General features: G+C 41.1%; 1 protein-coding gene, 1 long non-coding RNA gene and 2 other non-coding genes across 9 annotated transcripts; 3 read left to right on the top strand and 1 right to left on the bottom strand.

The window, feature by feature from the left end:
• Positions 1-856: 856 nt before the first annotated feature.
• Positions 857-17,951, bottom strand: SIRT4 (sirtuin 4). 6 transcript variants are annotated; one of them, XM_078154370.1, is made up of 6 exons: positions 17,844-17,951; positions 14,010-14,489; positions 11,287-11,581; positions 10,879-11,090; positions 3,443-4,163; positions 857-1,304 (listed from the first exon to the last, which is right to left on the bottom strand). In XM_078154370.1, exons 2-4 carry the CDS (start codon positions 14,486-14,488, stop codon positions 10,938-10,940), a joined length of 927 nt encoding a protein of 308 aa, XP_078010496.1. In that variant the 5' UTR covers position 14,489; positions 17,844-17,951; the 3' UTR covers positions 857-1,304; positions 3,443-4,163; positions 10,879-10,937. The 6 variants fall into 6 exon arrangements, with proteins under 6 accessions (XP_078010496.1, XP_020863700.1, XP_078010499.1 ...); XM_021008041.2 differs by having other exon boundaries at positions 4,090-4,163; XM_078154373.1 differs by having other exon boundaries at positions 4,090-4,163; positions 11,305-11,581.
• On the top strand, positions 4,085-10,424 carry LOC144457135 (uncharacterized). Its single transcript, XR_013486493.1, has 2 exons — positions 4,085-4,173; positions 8,868-10,424. It is a non-coding gene; the product is annotated as an uncharacterized LOC144457135 (long non-coding RNA).
• Positions 17,952-19,857: 1,906 nt separating the features above from the next.
• LOC144457375 (U4 spliceosomal RNA) lies at positions 19,858-19,998 on the top strand. Its single transcript, XR_013486677.1, has one exon. It is a non-coding gene; the product is annotated as a U4 spliceosomal RNA (small nuclear RNA).
• Positions 19,999-21,268: 1,270 nt separating this feature from the next.
• LOC144457374 (U4 spliceosomal RNA) lies at positions 21,269-21,409 on the top strand. The gene has a single exon (XR_013486676.1). It is a non-coding gene; the product is annotated as a U4 spliceosomal RNA (small nuclear RNA).
• The last annotated feature ends 218 nt before the right edge of the window (positions 21,410-21,627 follow it).

The following is a 21,627-nucleotide window of genomic DNA, read 5'->3' as shown; positions in this document are numbered from 1 at the left end:
TGCTATTGCAGACTCACTGCATAATCGTTCCAGGTTTAACGGCGTTCTTACCCTCCCCAGCTTCAGCCCAGCTGCATTGGGGTTTGCCAGCAACCACACTTCACATGGGGCGATAGAAGAGTTAATCATTTGATGCCCGTAGAATATATTCATCTGTTTGGGTGAAAAAGTTCAGTATGTTTCGAAAATCTGGTGATGTCAGTAAAGGCACCTTTGTTTCCCCGGTATGCATCCAATAGGCTCGGATTGCCTGCCCTCATTTCAGACAGAAGACTTCCATTTAGACACCTGTGATTCTTTCGTTCTCTTTCCTTTGCTGATTAGATTGTTTAGAAAGTCTGAGCTGTACCTCCCAAGTCTCTGTAACCCAACAAGATCCACTGCTTTCTGAGCAGAAACAATGAACATTAGTGAACAATTGGAATTTCACTGTTTCTCCTCCTCCAGTTTGGGCTTTAAGGCAGGTGGTTGGCACTGGTCTCTGGGGCCAAAGAGCAATCTCTGGAGATTTCCACCACAAACTCTCCTTCTCTTGTTAATGACTGAAATAGAATACAACCCCATATATACCCTGCACATGGTGTGTTGGAGAAAAGGAGTCTCCCATTATTCCCTGTTTAATAAAAATTCATTTAAATCACTACTTGCCTCGCCCAAAGGAAATATATTCATTTGCTTTCTTAAAGATATTAAAAGGGGCAGCTAGATGGCGTAGCGGATAGAGCACTGGCCCTGGATTCAGGAGGACCTGAGTTCAAATCCGGCCTTAGACACATAACACATACTAGCAGTGTTACCCTGGGCAAGTCACTTAACCCCACTGCCTAGCCAAAAGAAAAAGAAAAAGAAAAAAAGATATTAAAAAAATGTTTATTGATTGATTGAAATGGTACAATTAAAAGATCCACTTTAGCTGTTTGAGGTTATAAAACTAAATTAGTGTTTCATCAGACAGCTACCAATTCCCTATGGAGACCACACGCTGGCCTCCATACTGGGGCCATACTGGCCTCCATACCCAGAATGAAAAGGTCAGTTCTGAGAAGGAGGTGCGGTTTGTAACCAGGATTGTCTGCCTTAAATGCAGCTGCTGCTGGGGCACAAAGATGTTCCTTTGGGGCCCTATCTCCAAACAATGTAGAGTTTCCAAGTCCCTGTTAGAGAACACAGTAGCACAACACAGACCCCCAGGGTCTGAACCAGGATGCTGAGATGGATGAACGTGGTCATGCGTTGCCCTCTACTGGCTGAGAAGCAGCATCCGCCATTTTGAGGTGGGAATGGGAGACAGGAGCACCGTGGTTCTGAAAAGGGAAGGAACAGTGGTGAGCTGGGACCTGTGGAGAGGACCATAGGGTCACATATTTAAATCTAGAATGGTCCCTAGAAGCCACTGAATATTACCTTGTTATTTCTAACCTCAGACTAGTTTAACTAGTCACTCAAATACAGATGTGCCACTATTTGGAATAAGTGGTCTTTTATCTACTGTAGCCTGAAAGATCCAGTATATATGAAAAAAATAAAACCCTATTAGATTTAAATAGTGAAATGGGGCTACAAAGTTTAGGAGAATCGAGAATTGTTTCCCTGTCAACATAGGAGTATTCAAAGGATTCTGTCATTTTGGGAAATTCCCAGGATGGGAAACTCCCTCCACTATTATAGATTGCAGACTTTCTTGGACTTAGTAGATAAATGTCACGGGGCCTAGCATTACCAGATGCCACACTCTATCACAAATTGGTAATCATAAAAACAATTTGGCGCTGGCTAAGAAAAGGAGTTGTGGATCAGTGGAACAGATTAGGTACACAAGACACAGTAGTGAATAATCATAACACTCTAGAGTTTGATAAACTCAAAGACCCAAGCTTTTGAGACAAGAAATCACTTTTTGACAAAAACTGCTGGGAAACTGGAAAGCAGTTGGACAGAAACTAGGTATAGACCAACATCTCACACTATATACCAGGATCAAATTATTTGATGAATTATTTAATTATGAAGATTAAGGTCAAAATGGGTACATGATTTAGACATAAAGAGTGATACCATAAGCAAATTAGGGGAGCGTGGAATAGTGTCAAATCTATGGCTAAGGGAAGAATTTATGACCAAACAAGAGGTGGACAGCATTGCAAAATGGATAATTTTGATTGTGTTAAATTAAAAAGGTTTTGCACAACGAAACCAATGCTGCCAAGATTAAAGGAAAAGCAAGATACTGGGGGGAAACATTTAAAGCAAGTTTCTCTCATAAAAGTCTCATTTCTCAGAAAGACATAGAACTGAGTCAAATCTATAAGAATACAAGTCATTCCCCAATTGATAAATGGCAGGCCGTTTTCAGTAGAAGAAATCAAAGCTATCTAGAGTCATGAACAAATTGACTAGAGAAATGCAAATTAAAACAACTCTGGAGTACTACCTCGTACTTATCAGATTGGCTAATATGATAGAAAAGGAAAAGGACAAATATTGGAGAGGACATGGAAAAATTGAGACACTAATGCACTGTTGGTGGAGTTGGGAACTCATCCAGCCATTCTGGAGAGTAATTTGGAACTACGCCCAAAGGGCTGCAAAAATGTGCCTGCCTTTTGAACCAGCAATGTCATTACTGAGTCTGTATCCCAGTGAAATTGGACAAAAAGGGAAAAGGACCCACATGTACAAAAATATTCATAGCAGCTCTTTTTGTGGTGGCAAAGAATTGGAAATTGAGAGGATGCCCATCCATTGGGGAATGGCTGAGCAAGTTGTGGTATATGAATGTAATGGAATACTATTGTGCTATAAGAAATGATGAACAGGCTGACTTCAGAAAAACCTTGGAACACTTACATGAACTGATGCAAAGTGAAGTGAGCAGAACCAGGAAAACAGAGTACACAGTAACAGCAACATTGTGATGATCAACTGTGAATGATTTAGCTACTCTGACCAATACAGTGAGCCAAGACCATTCCAAAGGATTCAAGATGAAAAATGCTCTGTTTCCAGGAAAAGAACTTATGGATTCTGAACAAGACTGAAGCATGTTTTTTTTTTTACTTTATTTTTCTTAGATTCAGTTGAGGTTTTTTTGGTCTGTGTTTTCTTTTGCAACATGACTAATATGGAAATATGTTTTTTATGACTTCACATGCATAAGCTATATCAAAGTGCTTACCTTCTCAAGGAAGGGGGAGGGAAGGGAGAGAATATGAAATTAAAATTTTTTTTAAAAGTTTAAATATTTTTACCTGTAATTGAGAAATAGTTAATGAAATAAAAATATAGTGGGAAAAACAAAAATGTCTTGGGATCATAGGATCACAGAGACATCAGATATCAATAGATGCAGTCTCCTAAATTATGAGAAAACTCAGAGAGGAGAATCCTGACATGGACCATAAATAAAGAGCAGAACTGAGATCAGAAACCACTTTTCACTGACCCGAGATCCGAAGTGACCAGACACCCTAAAAGGTTTTGCGTCTTGCCTCTTGTTGTGTCCCCTTTGGGGTTTTCTTGGCAAAGATACTGGAGTGTTGGGGATCTGTAAGGATGTAGAGGGCCACAGGCTGTTCACGAGGTCTCACTGATGGGTGGAGGCCCCTCTCGGGTGATTGATCTGTGAGCAAAGGCTGCCTGGTTCGGTGCTCCATTCTATGCATCTCTAACTTCCCTAGTTACTCATTAGTCATTAACAGTGTATTTGTGATTGGTGGTAGGTAAGTGCACAGACTGTGCATGCACTGTCCTTGAGCACAGCATGGGTTATACGTCATCGTAACTTGAGAAAGAGTTCCTGTCATTTTACTATATAAGTAAGTGCTTTGCTAAAAATAAACGGAGCTGCTGCCATCTTTTCTCCCACCTTATCAATGCGTGATCAGAGTGAAAGATCAAGCTGGTCTTGATTCTTCAGGTGATTGGGAAATCCTAGGTCCTGGGTAGGCTCTGTAGCCAAGTGAACTAGTTGTGCACAACAAACTGGCGCCCAACGTGGGGCTGCACTGCTGCCGTGAAGAAGATATGGAGAGTAAGACAGCTGCATGAAACAGTCAGGACACATCTGGACCAAGAAGACGCGACACCCACCTCAAGACACCGAGGTCTGTTGGAGCCAGGCAGCCTCCTTGTGAGAGGTCTCCGAATCCCATCCTGTTGCAAGACTACGGAGTGGTAAGAGAATTTCTTACCATGAGGCAAAATCTAGGTAAACTCTCAGATGAGGAACAAAATGTTAGAGTAATATATCAAGTGATCAAGGAACAGGGGTGCTCGGTAACTCCCAAGAAAATAAGAGAGTTTCTAGACATCATTGATATAACATCTCCATGGCTTCCAAGGGAAGGGAGTTTGGATTTAGAACCATGGAAGATAGTGGGGGAACAACTGACAGAATTTTATAATACCAAAAAGGCCCGAAATCAGTTCCCCTGGGCACTTTCACTATATGTAATCTTATAAAAATGGGCTCGCAAGCTGATATACAGGGTGAGATGAGAAAATTCCCTGCCTGTACTCAGACTTCTTTGTGCTCACCTAACAATAGTAGAGCAGACTCTCCTGAGCGAGAGAACAGACCTAAGATTTATAGGTTATATCCTGACTTAGCTGAAGCTTCAAAACCCCCTCCATACTCTCCATACCCTGAGCTGTTAGATAGACTCAAGCAGCATTACGACTACAGATGGTTTTGCCTTTTATAAAAACCAAAACCTTAAGAAAGATTTTGCCTGGTTTTAGAATACCATGGAAAGAAAGATAAAATAAAATAAAAATAGTATTATTTCATTTGTGTAGGGAATTTCTGACAAGTTTCTCACTTTTGGATTCTCCCTGTCATTTTGTTCTATGTTTGTCTGTGTCTGTGTGAATGATGGTCTATGATTAATGTTTATAATTTATTTGATCTTTCACTGCCAGGCAGCCAAGGGCTGCAACTGGATTCTGAAATGCTGATAGTGACTTTCTCCCCTTCCCCCTCCCTAATACCAGCTGCATTCCTGGGAGCGTGTGGATGGGGAGAGAATGGGAGAAAAAGTACTTCATTATTTAGGTTATATAATTTGACAAAAGGCAAGAAAGTTTAAGCATACAGGAATAAAGAAAAGTATGGATAGAAAGAATAATATAATCTGTTTGCATGAATAGCAGGAATAGATGATTTGAGAGTAAAAGATTTGGAAACTTTTGGAGAAAAAATTCTCTTTCTTTTTTGCATTCTAAGGCTCTGGCCAAAGCTTTGGGTGTAAGATTGAAAGATTATGTTGAAAAATATTCTCTTCCTTTCTCTCGAATTCCAACCCTGGCCAGGTTGGGGTGGGGGAGAAAGAGGGAGAAGATAAGGAGGACGAGTTTCCTCTTCAGATCAAAAAGAAAAGTTTTTAAGTATTGGAACACAATCTAAAGATAATTTAGTTCATTCACATTAGCAATATGCATGTTTCAAGTTTTAAAAAATCTAGTCTCATTACAAATTGGTACACTTTTATGTGTTATGTCAAGCAATTTTTAATAATTTAGATGTTATTAAAATGTGAACTAAAAGAAACTGAAAGGTAGTGAGATAACTGTGTAAATTCAGCTAAATTATTTTATCAAGTCCGGTTAATCTTGTTCTATGATTTTTTATAACTGTCATTTAGAAAATCAGGTATTTCTGTCTTTACCTATGATTAAAGAACAGCTTAGAGCTAAAACAATTTAACTATCACTCAGGAAAATTACCAAATTGTTAACTAAGTTATTTGAAGTTACTGTTTTAAAGTTAAGACCTAGAATTTTTAATTACTTCTGAGAGAAAAGGAGGGGCACAAGGCAATTCCCTTAACTTTGTAAGCTTGCCAAAAGCTCCTACCAGCTGTGTGCCAAGGTCATCTGCTCTGAGAAAAGAATTTGTTTATGTTATTGAGTTCCTAAACAATTCATTTAGCTTACTGAGAAATTGCAACTTTATATAAATAATTTCTAATAATTGGCTTTCTCACCAAGACAAGTTTAAATGTGGGAAAGAAAGGATGTTAAGTAAAATTTCTTATATATGTGAGACCTAGTAAATCTTTATTGCTTATTGCATTTCTATGAAAATAATTAACTGTATCTGGCTTTAAGCCATAATCAGTGAAACTTACTGCTTGAGGTAAAAGACTCTTAGAACTATAATTAATTTTGTTTTGAGTTTGAATTTGGGTATAGTTGTCTCATTAAATCAGTATTTCCCATTTTTCCTATTGTGATCCTTTAAGGAGGAATGTTTCTTACCATGTGCTGAAATTTTGTTCATAACACTATTAAACTTGTTAGTCAGAAATATTCTCAGACAAAAATAATTTATTATATGGATGATAAACTTTGCAGTTGTCCTACTACTACCAAACTCTCCTTATTAATGCCCAAGTTTTAACAAGCCTTTCAGTCTCATAGATTTATAACCCCTGACAAGGTACAAAAGGTATTAGTCACCCTTTGCTTACTTTAGGTATATTGTTCTACAGTCTACAAGCATACCACCAAAATGTTACAAATTAATCAAGATTCCTTGATAATTTTTAATAAGTTTCATACAATTTTTATGGATATTAATTACTTTTAGCTTGTCTAATAAATCACCACTAATCAATTATTTTAAGATGAATTTAAACTACTGGGATAACAGATAGCTAAAACTCAATTCATTTCCCCTTAACATTTTACATTTACTGAGAGCTGTTATTTTCTCCCGCCCACTGTTTATGCTTTTTCTATCCATAAAACTGACAAAATACAAAATGAAATCTAATGAACTTGTTTGGGTTCCTTAAAATTCATCTGTTTTTATTATTGCAAAGTAGTCAGGAAAATTAACGATGCTTTATGACTTCCCAGCCTTTGATAGTTAGTGATTTAAAAGATTGCTTTTTTACTATTCCATTACAAAAGGCTAAAAATGATACATTACGTGGATGACATTTTATGTACTCATCCTAATCCTGAAGTGTTAGAAGAAATTCTACAAAAAACACAAGAATTGTTGCAAAGTCATGGGCTTCAAATAGCCCCAGAAAAGATTCAGAAACATCCACCATTTCAATATTTAGGCCATCAAATACTTCAAGAGAAAATAGTTTTACATCCACCAACAACAGACCTACAAAAATTAATGATTTTTAGAAAATTATAGGAGATATACAGTGGCTTCGGTCACAGGTTGGCATTCCAAATTATAAATTGATACCCTTGTATGATTGCCTTAAAGGTGATCCTCAATTAGATTCACCCGGATACTGACCCCTGAGGCAAAGCAAACATTGTTGTATATTCAGGAACAAGTAGTTGGAGCACACACAAACAGGATTGATAGGCATGAAAGTGGAAGCTTCTATATTTAACACCCCAAATTCTCCAACAGCAGTAATACATCAGAAACAAAGGCTTTTAGAATGGCTATATTTACCATCTCAGTCAAAAAACACTTTAAGTAATTACATGGTCCTGACAGGGGACTTAATACATAAAATTGATAACAGATGTTTAACATTATGTGGCATGCATCGGGAAGTCATATACCTTCCATTTTCTCAACAAATAATTGAAATGGCAATACAAACAATGCCCAACTGGCAAGTGAATATCAATTTGAAGCTTGTGTATGGAAAACCCCTTAAATATCATGTAATCTTTGAGAATTGGCCTTGGATACAACCCACACATACATCAGGTGAACCCATATACGGAATTAATGTCTTTACTGATGCCACAAAGATGAATAAGGCTTCTATCTGGTGCCCTAAAAGAAAGGAATTACAGGTGATTAATACACCTTTTACCTCCACACAACAGAATGAATTATATGCTGTCTATTGTGCCTTTCACAAATATAAGGAGCCAATGAATATCATCACAGATAGTAAATATGTAAAAGGAATCCTAAAACACCTAGAGACTGCAATAATAAAAAATACTGGTAATAATATCTGTCAGTTGCTTCATGATATACAACATTATATACAGAATAGGACAGAAAAATTTTATGTTTTGCATGTTCGGTCCCATACTCTTGCTCCAGGACCAATTTTTGAAGGTAATGATTTTGTTGATAAATCTTTAACAATGAATGTGGAAATAGCAAGGAATAGTCATAATCAATTACATTTATCTGCTAGGTCTTTAAGAACTTTATATGGCATAACAAAATCACAAGCACGTGAAATTGTTAAGCGCTGTGCTACTTGTGTGCCTTTTCAGCCCCCTTTTCATGTTGATGTACACAACCCCAAGGGACTTACACCTAACGCTTATGGCAAATGGATGTTACTCATTATTCTCCCTTTGGAAGACAAAAGTATGTTCATGTTTCTATTGATAGTTATTCAGACTTTATTTTTGCTACTGCTCAAGCGGGTGAGGCTGTCCGCTATGTTATTAATCATTTGCTTCATTGTTTTTCTTTGCTGACCCACCTCAATGCTTAAAGACTGATAATGGTCCTGCATATATTTCGCAGGGTTTTAAAAAGTTTTGTACTGAGTTCTCTATTAGTCATACTACTGGCCTTCCTTATAATCCTCGTGGTCAGGCCATAGTTGAACATGCCAATCGTACATTAAAGATGGCGCTCCAAAAACAAAAAGGGAAAGCTAAGGGATCCCCGTGGCACCAATTAAACACTGCACTCTATACTATAAATTACTTAAAATTCGACAGTTGTAACCTCTCTCCTGCAATGAAATATCTGGCAGGAAATGACAACAGTACTAGTGACACCACTAAATCAAACAGATTCCGTTTTCCTAAACACAATATGAAAGTCATGTGGAGAGACGCTGATGGTGTCTGGCAGGGCCCAGGGCAAGTGCTAACCTGGGGGCAAGGGTTTGTTCTTATTTTCACAGGTGATGGAGAACTTTGGGTCAGAACAAAGGATGTCCACATTATCCGTTCAGAAGGGACAAGGCAAGCAGAAAAGAAAACACAGACTGGCCAGGAATCGAAGGAGTCAGAAGAATAAGAGGAAGGCACTACACAAACTTGTAACCAAGCTGTGACTCTTGTCATTATCGTCGGCAGTGGTACAGAACACAGCAGCAGAGACAGGAAATACAACAACATGGACTTTTGTGACAAAATCACCATGGCTAAGACTGGCTACATGGGGAGAGACAATACCTGAGGTTATTTTACAAGGGAATGCATCTGCAGGATTGAGGAAGGAATTTCAGTTTACATCTCGAAAGAATGATGAATTCGGGAGAATATAATGTTACTTGCAATAATTGCAGTGTACCTGAATGTATAGGACCCAAGATTAGAGAATAAATTATTTTCATCATCACACAACAGAAGTTTGCTTTGGTGCCTGTGAAAAGCAAAGATTGGTATGAGTCACGTTCTGATCATATTTTTGGAATAATAGACCAAAGAAATCAATTAGCAATTGTTAGGAAGAAGAGATGTATTTCATGTGTAGTATTAGGAATTGTATCACTTATAGCTATTATAACTGCTTCTGTATCTTTATCTCAATCTATATCTAATGCAAGAAATGAAATGGTTCAAGCTGATTTTATGAATCAATCAGCTCGCAATGTATCCAAGGGTTTTCAAGCACAAAAAAGGATAGACAGTGAATTTTACCATATACTTGAGGGAATGAAGGAAACCATTATTGAAATAGGTGATGAATTGGATATTTTAGAATATAGAACATATTTGAGATGTGATTACAGGTATGAATTCATTTGCCTTACCAATGTTAAATACAATGACTCCCAATGGGAGTGGCAGAGAAGACATACACATCTGAATGGGCTATTTGGGAATTCTACTGTTGCATTGGATATTGGTGATTTATATAAAACTGCTGATGATACTGCGAGGGTGGCTGATGAAGATTTGATGCCAGATAAGACTGCCCAACATATACTTGATTGGCTAGATGAACTCCGTAACCCTTTTGATAGCCTTGGACATTGGCTTATGTCTTTATCATCTTCTTTATTGCCATTATGTTTGCTATTGCTGGCCATGCTGTGTTTTGGACCATGTTTGCTTAGGTGCATTGCTAATTGGATAAAGGACCTTGGGACTGAGCTTCATATGCTCCGTCTCCAGCAAAAACAAAAAGAGGGAGTTGTTGGGGATCTGTAAGGATGTAGAGGGCCACAGGCTGTTCATGAGGTCTCACTGATGGGTGGAGGCCCCTCTCGGGTGACTGATCTATGAGCAAAGGTCACCTGGTTTGGTGCTCCATTCTATGCATCTCTAACTTCCCTAGTTACTCATTAGTCATTAACAGTGTATTTGTGCTTGGTGGTAGGTAAGGGCACAGACTGTGCATGCACTGTCCTTGAGCACAGCATGGGCTATACGTCATTGTAACTTGAGAAAGAGTTCCTGTTATTTTACTATATAAGTAAGTGCTTTGCTAAAAATAAACGGAGCTGCTGCCATCTTTTCTCCCGCCTCATCAATGCGTGCTCAGAGTGAAAGATCAAGCTGGTCTTGATTCTTCAGGTGATTGGGAAATCCTAGGTCCTAGGTAGGCTCTGTAGCCGAGTGAACTAGTTGTGCACAACACTGGAGCAGTTTGCCATTTCCTTCTCCAGCTTATTTTACAGATGAGGAAACTGAGGCAAATAGGGTTCAATGACTTGCCCAAAGTCACACAGCTATGAAGTGTCTGAAGCTGCACTTGAACCCAGATATTCCTGACTCCAGGTCTGGTGCTCTTTCCACTACACCACTTAGGTGCCAGGGTCTTGACCACATGGACATAAGTCCAGCCTCAGTTGACCGTGCCACACTACCTCATTCTATCATGATTACTCCATTTAACATATGGGGCTAAAGTCCTCAATCCAGGCTTAGCTGATGCTTGGACTTAGTACCTATAAAAGGTTTTACCTTTCACAGCTCAGGTCCAGTAAAGGTCCTCCTTGGGGGTTGGGAGCAGTGAGCCCTGGTCACCATGGGGCTATTAAAGGCAGGATCTCTGCACATCGGAAATCCAGCTTCAGGCAGGCCAGCTGGTCTGACCTTGTGGGCCCAATGTTGAGTACTGCAATGGGTAGTTTCTTCTCATGGGCCGCAAGAATAAACTTGTAGCCCGAGTACACCTGCAGGAAAGAAGAAGACGCAGAGGGGATAGCTGATGATGATGTCATCTAGCCAGATTTATGAGAAAAGACAAACCAGGTCAATTACCTTTCAGTCAAACCCAACTGAGCATTCCCATCCAGGGGACAGACAGATCTCCCACCCACAGGACAGACAGATCCCCCTCTGACTGAACCAGGAGGAGACACAAGGTACCTGCAAGGAAGATCCTACCACCAGAAGGGCGTCGGCTTCCTTCACACGCACGTGCACGAAGTCCACCTTATCGTGGTTCACTGTGTCCCCAAAGAAAACAACATCTGGCTTCAGGGGGCCTCCACACTTGGCGCAGGATGGGACGTGGAAGCTTCGGACCTGGTCTTCTGTCAGGAAGACATCGCCATCGGGGGCCACGCCATGGGCCTCAGCTCTCCAGGTGGGGTTCAGCGTTTCAAATCGCTCCTGCAGCACCTCTCGGGGAGTCTGTTCTCCACAATGCAAGCAGAGAACCCTATATATGAGACAGAAGAAGCAAACTTGGAGACACGCCTTTGAGAAGTTCACTAACTAGACGGAAGTGTGCCTGTGGTAAATCGGGTTCTTTCTTAGAACTTTTCCTTTCCCTGGCTTCCCTGATTCTCAACTACCTGGTTCTCAAACCTTTTCAACCAGTGACTCTCCAATTCCCTGGCTAGCCCAGACTGCCTCCTGTAGCTTTACACAGATCATCTCAATTGATTCTCATGACTGAACTGTGAGTAGGTGATGGTGAAAAAAACCTATTAATACTAATATCACACTCCACAATTAGGCACCAGTCTGCCAGAAACAGCTCTGTTTAATACATCAATCTAATTCTAGCTTTGGGGGTGGTAGGGAGAGAGAGGGAAAGGAAGGAAGGAGAGGGAGAGAGACAGAGAGACAGACAGATATAGAAAGAGAGAGACCTAGAGACAAAGAAAGAGAGATTGAGAGACAGAGAGATTAAGAGAGAGGGAGAGAGATTGAGAGACATGGACAGAGAGGTTAAGAGACAGAGAAATTAAGACACAGAAAGAAAGAGGGTGAGCTAAAGCATAGTTCCCCGTGACTTCAGAGATGACTGCCGCCCCCCCCCCCAAATATTTATAGGAATCTTGAACAAGAAAAAGATATCTTAAAATACAGGGTGGGTTACTTAGCATAAAGCCATAACTGAAGAACCATATTTCTATCTTCCTTCAGGATCAATGGAATTCTTCCCTCAGGTCTTAATCTAGAACCCTTAATCCAAACTGAATAGGAGGTAGATTGAGCACCAGAGAACTTTCCAAGGTGAACCCTAGTCTAGTCCCTGCAGGAGACAGAAAAAAGAGCTCCCCCAGGTTGGATCCTTCTTTCTCTGCCCCGCCCCACCCACCCCTCAAATATGTGAGGAAGGGAAATGTTCTCATTTATACTAATGGGTGCTCTTTAAGTACCTAGTGAACACTCATGATTCCTTCATCTAATGAAAAGGCCTTTGTCCTGACCCATCCTACCCACCTTCCCAAGAGGCTTTTTCTAGGAGTCAGGAATGGGCTTTTTAGAGAAAAATATTTCATTTTCACCATCATTATCACCACCACCACCACCATCATCATCATCATTACTAGCATTAATACAGGCTGTTCCCCCAAAGTCTTAGTGCACTCCTAAATCACTTTAAACTGCACTTCTGGGACTCTCTGTATAATGTTTCAAGGTTTGCAAGGTACTTTACATGGCATACTTCCTTTGATCCTCACACCAACCCAGGGAAGTAGGTGCTAGTATTATCCCCATTTTACAAACACAGGCTGAGAACCCACATGTACAAAAATATTTATAGCAGCTCTTTTTGTGGTGGCAATGAATTGGAAATTGAGAGGATGCGCATCAATTGTGGAATGGCTGAGCAAGTTGTGGTATATGAATGTAATGGAATACGACTGTGCTATAAGAAATGATGAACAGGCTGACTTCAGAAAAACCTAGAAAGACTTGTATGGTCTAATGCTGAGTGAAGTGAGCAGAACCAGGAGAACGTTGTACACAATAACACAGCCACGTTGTGCGATGACTAGTATTGATAAATTTAACCCTTCTCAGCAACATAAGGATCTAAGACATCTCCAAAGGCCTCATGTTGGAAAATGCTATCCACATCCAAAGAAAGAACTATGGAGTTTGAACGCTGATCGAAGCAGACTCTTTGCTATTTTTTTTCTTCTGTTGAGTTTTGTTTCCTCTTTCTGGTGGTTGTTCCTATTGGTTCTAATTCTTACTTACATCACTAATGTGAAAATATGTTTAATAGGAATGTATGTGTAGAGCCCATATTAGATTGTGAGCTGTCTTGGGGAGGGTGCTGGGGAGGGAGGGAGATAAAAATTTAAAAGTCAAAAGCATATGGAAGTGATTGTCAATAAATCGAAATAAATTAATTAAAAAAAAAAACAAACAAACAGGCTGAGAGAGGTTAAGGAACTTGACCAGGGTCCCACAGTTAGTGTCAGAGAGATTAAAATGGAGATTTTTAATAGGCTTGCACAGTACCCCTGGTATGACTACCCCATTTCACAGATGAGAAAACTAAATCTGACTTGCCCATTATACAACCAGTATCAAGGGTTGGTTTGGGGGCCAAAGTGGGAATCTGTTTTGCCTGGCTGACCGTGTCTTAAAAGAATTTTGCTTTTCTTTCTTTCTTTTTCTGGGGTGTATGTGTGGAGGGGCACAGGGGAAGGTGGGATACTGATTGAATGATTTGAGCCCCAAACAAGGAACCAAAATTTTAAGTGCTTTTTGCTTGACTAGTTAACTAGATTTCATGGTCCAAGAGGGCTCACAAATAAGAAGTGGCCTCAAGTAGGCTCCCGTTAGTGATTCTCCATACCACCACAGTACCACCCCCAGGCCTACGCCCCTTCCATGCTTACCTGTGCATGCATCCGTGGAGTTCGGTCAGACGCTGACTCCCTGCCTTGGTATGCAGAGCATCCACATTTTGGGTCACCAACCAGTAGAGTTTCCCGAGCCTCTCCCAGCTGCTCAAAGCCAAATGTGCAGCATTAGGCTGGTGAGAGGAGAACTGAGGCCACCCAACAAAATTTCTTGCCCAGTACCGCTGGCGGGTTTTAGCACTTTGGACAAAATCCACGTGTTGGATAGGGCGGCGGTCTGTCCGGGCATAGAGCCCCACCTTTTCTGATCTGTAATCTGGGATGCCCGACTCGGTGGAGATCCCAGCTCCAGTCATCACCAGGAGTCTCTTGGAAAGGGAGATGAACCTCTGTAACTCCTTGACTTTCTCCTGGTCCAGGGGAGGACAAGGTGGTACAAAGGGGCCCGCTGCTGTGTGGGAGCCCCGGGGGTGAAGGATGCGAGGGCTGAAGATACACAAGGGGCTCATTCTCATTCTAGGGAAAGAGAACAGGGGACACAGTTGTTGAAATACAAGTGATTCAACTAAAGCCTCCCAAGTAGGTTCTGGAGGGTAAAATCAATGTGCCCAGGGCTGTTTGATGAGATACTGAAATCAATCACTCAATCAATCAATGAAATGGGTGGGAGAGGGCCTAAAGGTGATGAGACATTGAAATCAATCAATAAAATGGGTAAGAGGGGGCAGGAGGGAGAGAATGAAATTCAAAAAATTTTTAAAATAAATGTTAATAAATTTAACAAAGAAATCAATCAATAAACATTTATTAAGTGCCAGGCACCGTGGTAAGCCCTGTGGATACAAAGAGGCAAAAGACAGCCCCTGCCCTCAAGGAGTTTACAACGGAGGGGAGAAGGAGGGGAAGAGTGGAGAGAAATATAAAGAGAAGCTAAAACATGCTAGATGATTTGCGTGGAAGAAAAATGAAACAATATACACACAGACTACAGAAATGTCACTGGAAAGAACAGAGAGAAAAAATTGGAACCAAAAGGCCGTACCCAATGTGGCCTTGAAGCAACAGGTCCCGCCCCCCCCCCCAGCTTTACAAACTGAAAATGTTCTGAAGAAATCAGTCAGTAAGCATTTATCATGCGTCAGGCCCTGTGCTAAGCGCTGAAAGCAAGAAGAAAGGCAAAAACACAAAGACAAAAAGGAAACAGCACCTACTTTCTTTCCCAGCTCCCGTTCCCCCTCGTCCAAGGTCAGCAGAGCTGAGCCTGGGCACTTCTAATGGGCGGACATACGGAGCTTTCTATGGTCTTCTAGGCCCGAATGTGGCCAGAGCAAGGATAGGCAATTCCTCTCCTGAATCTTTTTTTAAAAGGGACTTTTTTTTTTTTAACGGTTTGGCCCATCTTGTCAAGAACACTGTTCCTTTTAAAATGCAGGACAAATAGTCACTGGAGCTGAAATTAAGGAGAGCTTTCCCTCCCTTGAGTATCTACTCTTTATCCTGTATACAGCTTCTTATGCATAGCAGTTTGCATGATGTCTCTCCAATTAGACCTCTAGCTCCTTAAGAGCAGGGACTGCCTTTTGCCTTTCATTGTGTCCCTGGCACACAGGAGGCACTTAATAAATGCTTGTTGGCTGACTACTTGACCTAATACATACATACATGCCAATATAATATTTATAATATAATATTATAATAGATAATTATGATATATACATTATAACATATAATACATGTGTGTAGATATAGGTAAAGATATAGAAGGTGTCCCAAAAGTCTTCGTGCAGTCTTAAGCTTTAATAGCATAATACTGCTCTAAGACTTTTGAGACACCCTGTATCTATTTAGCCAGGCATTCTTAAAAGTTTTGTGTGTCCTGGACCCCTTTGGAATACTGGTGACATCTATGGATACCTTGAGCATAATGGTTTTTTTCCCCTACTTAACAGTATTTTATTTTTTCCAATTACATGTAAAGATAATTTTCAACATTCACTTTTATAAGATTTTGAATTCCAAATTTTTTTCTCCTTCCCTTCCCTCCCCCCTCCCCAAGATGCCATGCAATCTGATATAAGCTCTACAAGCATAATGTTCTAAATGCATAAAACAGATACACAGAATTCCAAAGGAAACCAATTATGCTAAAATACAGTTACCAAAATATTTTAAAAAGAAACCCAGGTTTCTTTTTCCAATTTCATGGAACCCAGGTTAAGAGCTTTTCATTTAAACCTTTGAACCTATCAATAATCAAATCAGTCAACAGGCATTTACCCTAGTGTCTAGGATGTGGGCAACTCTGTGCTAAGTGCTTGGGATACAAAGTCAATTGTGAAATCATCCCTGCCTTCAAGATTACATTCCATCTATTACTCCGTATATTTTGGAGGTAACATTTTTTTTCTTGAAAAGAATGCAAAGAAAAGGACCTGTGTGTACAAAATATTTATAGCAGCTCTTTTTTTGTGGCGGCAAAGACTGGAAATTGAGGGGACGCACATGAGTTGGGGAATGGCTGAGCAAGCTGTGGTCTATGATTTTGATGGAGTACTATTGTGCTATAAGAAATGACAAAAGGGCAGCGAAGTGGTGCAGTGCATAGAGCTCCCACCTTGGAGTCAGAAGGACCTGAGTTCAAATATGGCCTCAGACACTTAACGCTTCCTAGCTGTGTGACCCTGGACAAGTCACTTAACCCTGATTGCCTCACCAAAAAGCAAAAATGAAAAAGAAAAAAGAAATGATGAGCAGGATGCTCTCAGAAAAATTGGAAAGACTCCTTAAAACTGATGCAAGTGAAGTGAGCAGAACCAAAAGAAAACTGTACATAGTGACAGCAACATTGTGTGATGATCAGCGATGAATGACTCGGCTATTCTCAGCCACAGGATGATCCAAGACAATCCCAAAGCCTCATGAAGAGAAATGCTACCCACATCCACGGAAAGAACTGGAGTCTGAATGCAGAGCAAAGCATACTTTTAAAAACTTTTAAAATTTTTTCTTGTTTTAGTGGGGGTTTTTTGTTTGTTTTTTTGGTTATGCAGTGCAGTTAAGTGACTTGCGGGGTCACACAGCTAGTAGTGTGTTTCTTTTTTCACAACATAACACAGAAATATGTTTTGTACAATTGCATGTGTATAACCTATATAAAATTACCTGCCTTCTCAATTGAGGAGGGAGAGGAAGTACGGAGGAAAAGAGTTTGGAACTCGGACAAAAATGTTAAAAATTGTTTTTACATGTAATTGAGAAAAAATAAAAATATTTCAAAAAGAAAAAAAGTGTAGAATTTGTAGTCAGTGAGTCTACCTTTGAATCCTGGCTCTGTCCACTTACTGCTTATCTGACCTTGGACCACTCACTTCCTTTCAAGCCTCCATTTCATGAGCTGGACTAGATGACCCTTCTGGCTCTAAAAGCATGATCCTATGAATCCTATGAGATAACTTCGACTAGCAGTTATTAAGCACCTACTGTGTGCCAGGCACCGTGCCAAGGGCTAGGGATAAAAGACGATAAAAGGCTGTCCCTGCCCTCCAGGAGCGCCCAATCTAAGGGCGGGAGATGACTGCAAACCACTATGGTCCAACAAGGTAGAGATTAGGCAGACTGGAGCCGGTAGGTGGGCAGAGCTCAGCCTCACGTGCTCTGATTGCCAGACCTGAGCTCAAGGTCCCAGCGGCTCCAACTTCAGGAGCAGATCACCCAACTTTGTGACATCCCCAGATCTGGAGGAGATGCAGGTCGCCCTCTGCCCCCCACCCCCCAGGCTAAACGCCTGGAGCCTCACTTGCTTAGGGGAAATCAGCATCTTTCAGAAGGCAACTGTGGCACTTTCACTCCCAATGCAACAATTACACTCACCTCTTACTGCCCCGGGATCATCCGCTCCATGGACAGGACAGTCCCAGGCTGGCTGCTCACCACCTCCTCCTGGGACTTGTAGTCCACCACGCATCCAAGAGGCGGACTGGGGCGGGAAAACTACAGTTCCCAGAAGCCATGGGGCCACCGCGCTCCATACCCCGCCTCTCTGCTACCGTAATGTTTCTAGTGTTTGCGTTTAGGTTTACAAGGTCTATGCACGCTTTGGAAGTCTCTGGTGTTCCCTGCTTGAGGGCCGTCCACATTGAGGTCTCACATCACGATACATCGTGTGACCTTTATTTAGGTCACATTTTAGGGATCACAAAGGAATTTCTTCATAACCCTTGGTAGTGCAACTTATGTTGTATTATATTACACCATATTATATTGTACTGTGTTGTGCTGTGTTGTACTGTATCCTAATAGTATTAAATTATGTTGGATCTAATTATATTGAATTGTATTATATTGTATCACATTGTATTGAATTCTGTTCAATCTAATTATATTGAATTATATTATACTATATCATATCGTATACTATACCATGTTATGTCATATCATAATATACTATACTATATTACATTACATTGTATTATATTATATTAATATTATATTATGGGGAACTGCTGTTCTTTAGGGTCAGTCTAGCAATCAAATCATATCAGATGTCAAAACAGTGGATACAGTGTTGGGTCTAGAGTCAGGAAGTCCCGAGTTCAAATGTGAACTCATACTTACTAGCTGTGTGACTCTGGGCAGATCAGGTAACCCTGACTGCCTCAGTTTCCTCATCTGTAAAAGGAGGATAATAATATAGCACCTACCTCCCAGGGTTACTCTTTTGATCCTCATAACCAGGTGTTGTTACCATTCCCATTTTACAAATGAGGAAACTGAGGTTCTGATCCTCAAGTTGGGAAGTATGGAGCAAAGTAATTACTGTCTCTATTTGACACTGTTATAGTGCTTCTTTCAGGTTTGTAAACTGCTTTCCTCATAGTAACCATATAAAATAAATATCATTATTCCTACTTACAGATTGCTGAAATTAAGGTAAATCCTTTCAGGTTTTCAGAGCCCTCTATACAAATGTCACCTCATTCGAGCCTTAAAATAGCCCTAAGGGGTAGAAATACAAGTGTTACATATTATCCCTATTTTCCAGATAAGGAAACTGAGGCTCAAAGCAGTTATGAAACGGTCACATGACCATTAAGGATCTGAGGCAGGATCTGAACTCAGCTCTCCTGACTCCAGGGCCAGTGTTCTGATTACACATTATACTACTGCTTCTAATGCCAAAAATTACTAAAATTTTACTATGCAGCTGCATTGTACCGAGTGATCCAAAAGTTTTAAGGCAGTTTTAAGTTCTTAAAGCCCAAATTTGTACTAAAACTTCTAGACCACCACCTGATTGTCCCTAAGATTGTGGAACAGCGGTATAGTGGAAAGAGTGGGAGTCGAGACCTGGGTTCAAATCCCAGCTCCCATACTTTCTCGCTGTGTCACCTAAACCTGCCTGGGCCTCAGTTTCCTCATGCGTAAAAGGAGGGGTTGAGTTCAGTGACCTCTCTAAGGCTCCCTCCAACTCTAGAATCAGGACCGGCAAAATGGGGAGAAAACTCAACTAGATGCAACTGCAGGGTCCAGCCAAAAGTGCCCTCCCTTTGCCTTTTCTTCTCTGGCAGCCAATAGCCACCTCTCCCTTGAGCCCCTCCTCTGAGCTTCCAATGGGCCCATTTCCCCGAGTGCCTTCTCTCTAGAAATTTGATTAGCATGCTACCTCCCCCATAAGGCTTTGCTTCACTATCACAAGGTTTTAATAAAAACTTAAAAGAGTGTAAATGTCAACAGTAGTTTCCAGCTTTCGGTGAAAACGATGGGAGTTGGATGAATTTTGAGATGAAATAATTTATTTGGGAGTGTATTTTCCAAAGAATAAAATCAGCCTACATTGTACAGTTATCGATGTTTTAGTGGGCACGGGTTCGAGAAAGGTTTTGTTAGCTTTGCGCAGTGGCAGTATCGTAGCCAATGAGGTTTAACCGAGGCGCGATTATTGCTAATTGAAAACTTTTCCCAATACCCCGTCATGACGACTTGAAATATAGTCGGCATTGGCAATTTTTGACAGTCTCTACGGAGACTGAATTTTTGTGTTCAGAAAAACAGTCATTTGGAGTGTTTAAAAGTATAACATTACCAGCTTGGAGCGTGAAAAGGTAATTTTAATTCAAGGCAATGCGTCTTGGGGGGGGGTGTGTAATTAGAGTGGATGTACCTTTAATTTCGAAGGGGGAGGGGAAGCCACAAAAAGTGGCTTTTACCAGGGTATGCTGACCATTATGGATAGTTATTTAAAACATCACAGATTTTTTGAAGGGACCCCGAACTTTGATGGGAAACCAGCATTTCTTTCAATCACGATGCTGAGGTCCTTGAGGTTTCACCAGACAAAAAAGACGTGGGGGTGGGGGGAATAAACTTCACTTTCTTTCAAAGTCACAACTTCTGTGATTCTGTGAATGCGTTCTTTGCAACACTTGAACAAATTCTGAGCATCTTGAAAAACCCCGCCTCATTTTGGGGTAAGTGGGAAGGAATAAAGTTGCTTCGCTTCTTTTTCATGGGTTTTGGGGGACTGGGACTATTTGTGGAATGGAGGAAAGGCTTCGATTGCTGGGGCAAGATGAAAGTAAATTTCTTTCAGCTCAGGGAAGGGCGGAAGGAAGTCAGACTGACAAGTAAGGAGAGCTCTTACCCAGGATGTTTGCTTATCATTCCCCACCTCCACTCTCCGCTCTCTGCAATGGGTAGACTTTCTCATATCCTCTCTGCCCCCTGAATCCTACTAGATAATTGCAGTTTATTCTCCCATGCCCTTCTTCAGTCACTCCTAAACGTCCTCGTCTCTATCTCTCCACTGGACCCAGAGGGCTCCGGAGGAGTAAGGAGGGAGACTTTGCACAGCCCTCCTTCACACTTGCATGTCGCGCCCTCACCTGCCTGATAGCATGGTACTCTTCGGGAACGGACAAACAACTCCAAAACATCCTCCATCTGCCGTAACTACCGCGCACTTACTTCCTGCCCAGCAGCCAACTCAACGCTCAACTCTCCGCACGAGTTAAGTAAGCCTTCTAAACTCAAGCGGCGCGGGCAGATCTATAGCGTCACCCTCATTTGCATAGGAATCCCCAGAATCCTCGGCGCCTGTTTTCCCGGTTTTCCCTGAAATTCTATTTTCAAACGTCCATGTGCAAGTGACCAGAAAGTCCCTGAACCTGTAGGGCTAAAGTTCGGCTGGACCAAAAAGAAAGAGCCGGTGGGAGTCACTTAATATCAGTCCGCTTCTTACCCTCGCTGTAAAGATAGTCTCCAGCCGTGGGGGACTGGAGCCCAGGCCGTGTCTTGTCAGCTTTGCGCAGTGGCAGTATCGTAGCCAATGAGGTTTATCCGAGGCGCGATTATTGCTAATTGAAAACTTTTCCCAATACCCCGCCATGACGACTTGAAATATAGTCGGCATTGGCAATTTTTGACAGTCTCTACGGAGACTGAGTTCTTTTCGTTATTAAAAAAAGATGAAAGCGTGATCTATGTTTCTTGGGGATCGTTTTTTGTAACATAAAGCAAAATTTGAGTTCCGTTTTTGGAGCAACAAAATAGGAAAAAGAGTGAGTGAAGTGATTTTGTGTGGTGGAAAAGCTGCTGACTGTGATGTGATATTCTTTTATTGTGGGTGGGTTTCGGGCGCCACCTTCTGGCGGCCACA

The sequence above is a fragment of the Phascolarctos cinereus genome, unplaced genomic scaffold (assembly GCF_003287225.1).
Source record: "Phascolarctos cinereus isolate Bilbo 61053 unplaced genomic scaffold, phaCin_HiC Scaffold_4;HRSCAF=312, whole genome shotgun sequence".
Taxonomy (NCBI): domain Eukaryota; kingdom Metazoa; phylum Chordata; class Mammalia; order Diprotodontia; family Phascolarctidae; genus Phascolarctos; species Phascolarctos cinereus.
This window is presented reverse-complemented; position numbering and strand designations above follow the sequence as displayed.

Coding starts and splice junctions, on each gene's coding strand:
- SIRT4 (XM_078154370.1), bottom strand. CDS start 14,488: ATGAGAATGAGCCCCTTGTGTATCTTCAGCCCTCGCATCCTTCACCCC. Junction 11,582..14,009: donor CTCCACGGATGCATGCACAG/GTAAGCATGGAA, acceptor TCTCATATATAG/GGTTCTCTGCTTGCATTGTG. Junction 11,091..11,286: donor TGGTAGGATCTTCCTTGCAG/GTACCTTGTGTC, acceptor TCTTTCCTGCAG/GTGTACTCGGGCTACAAGTT.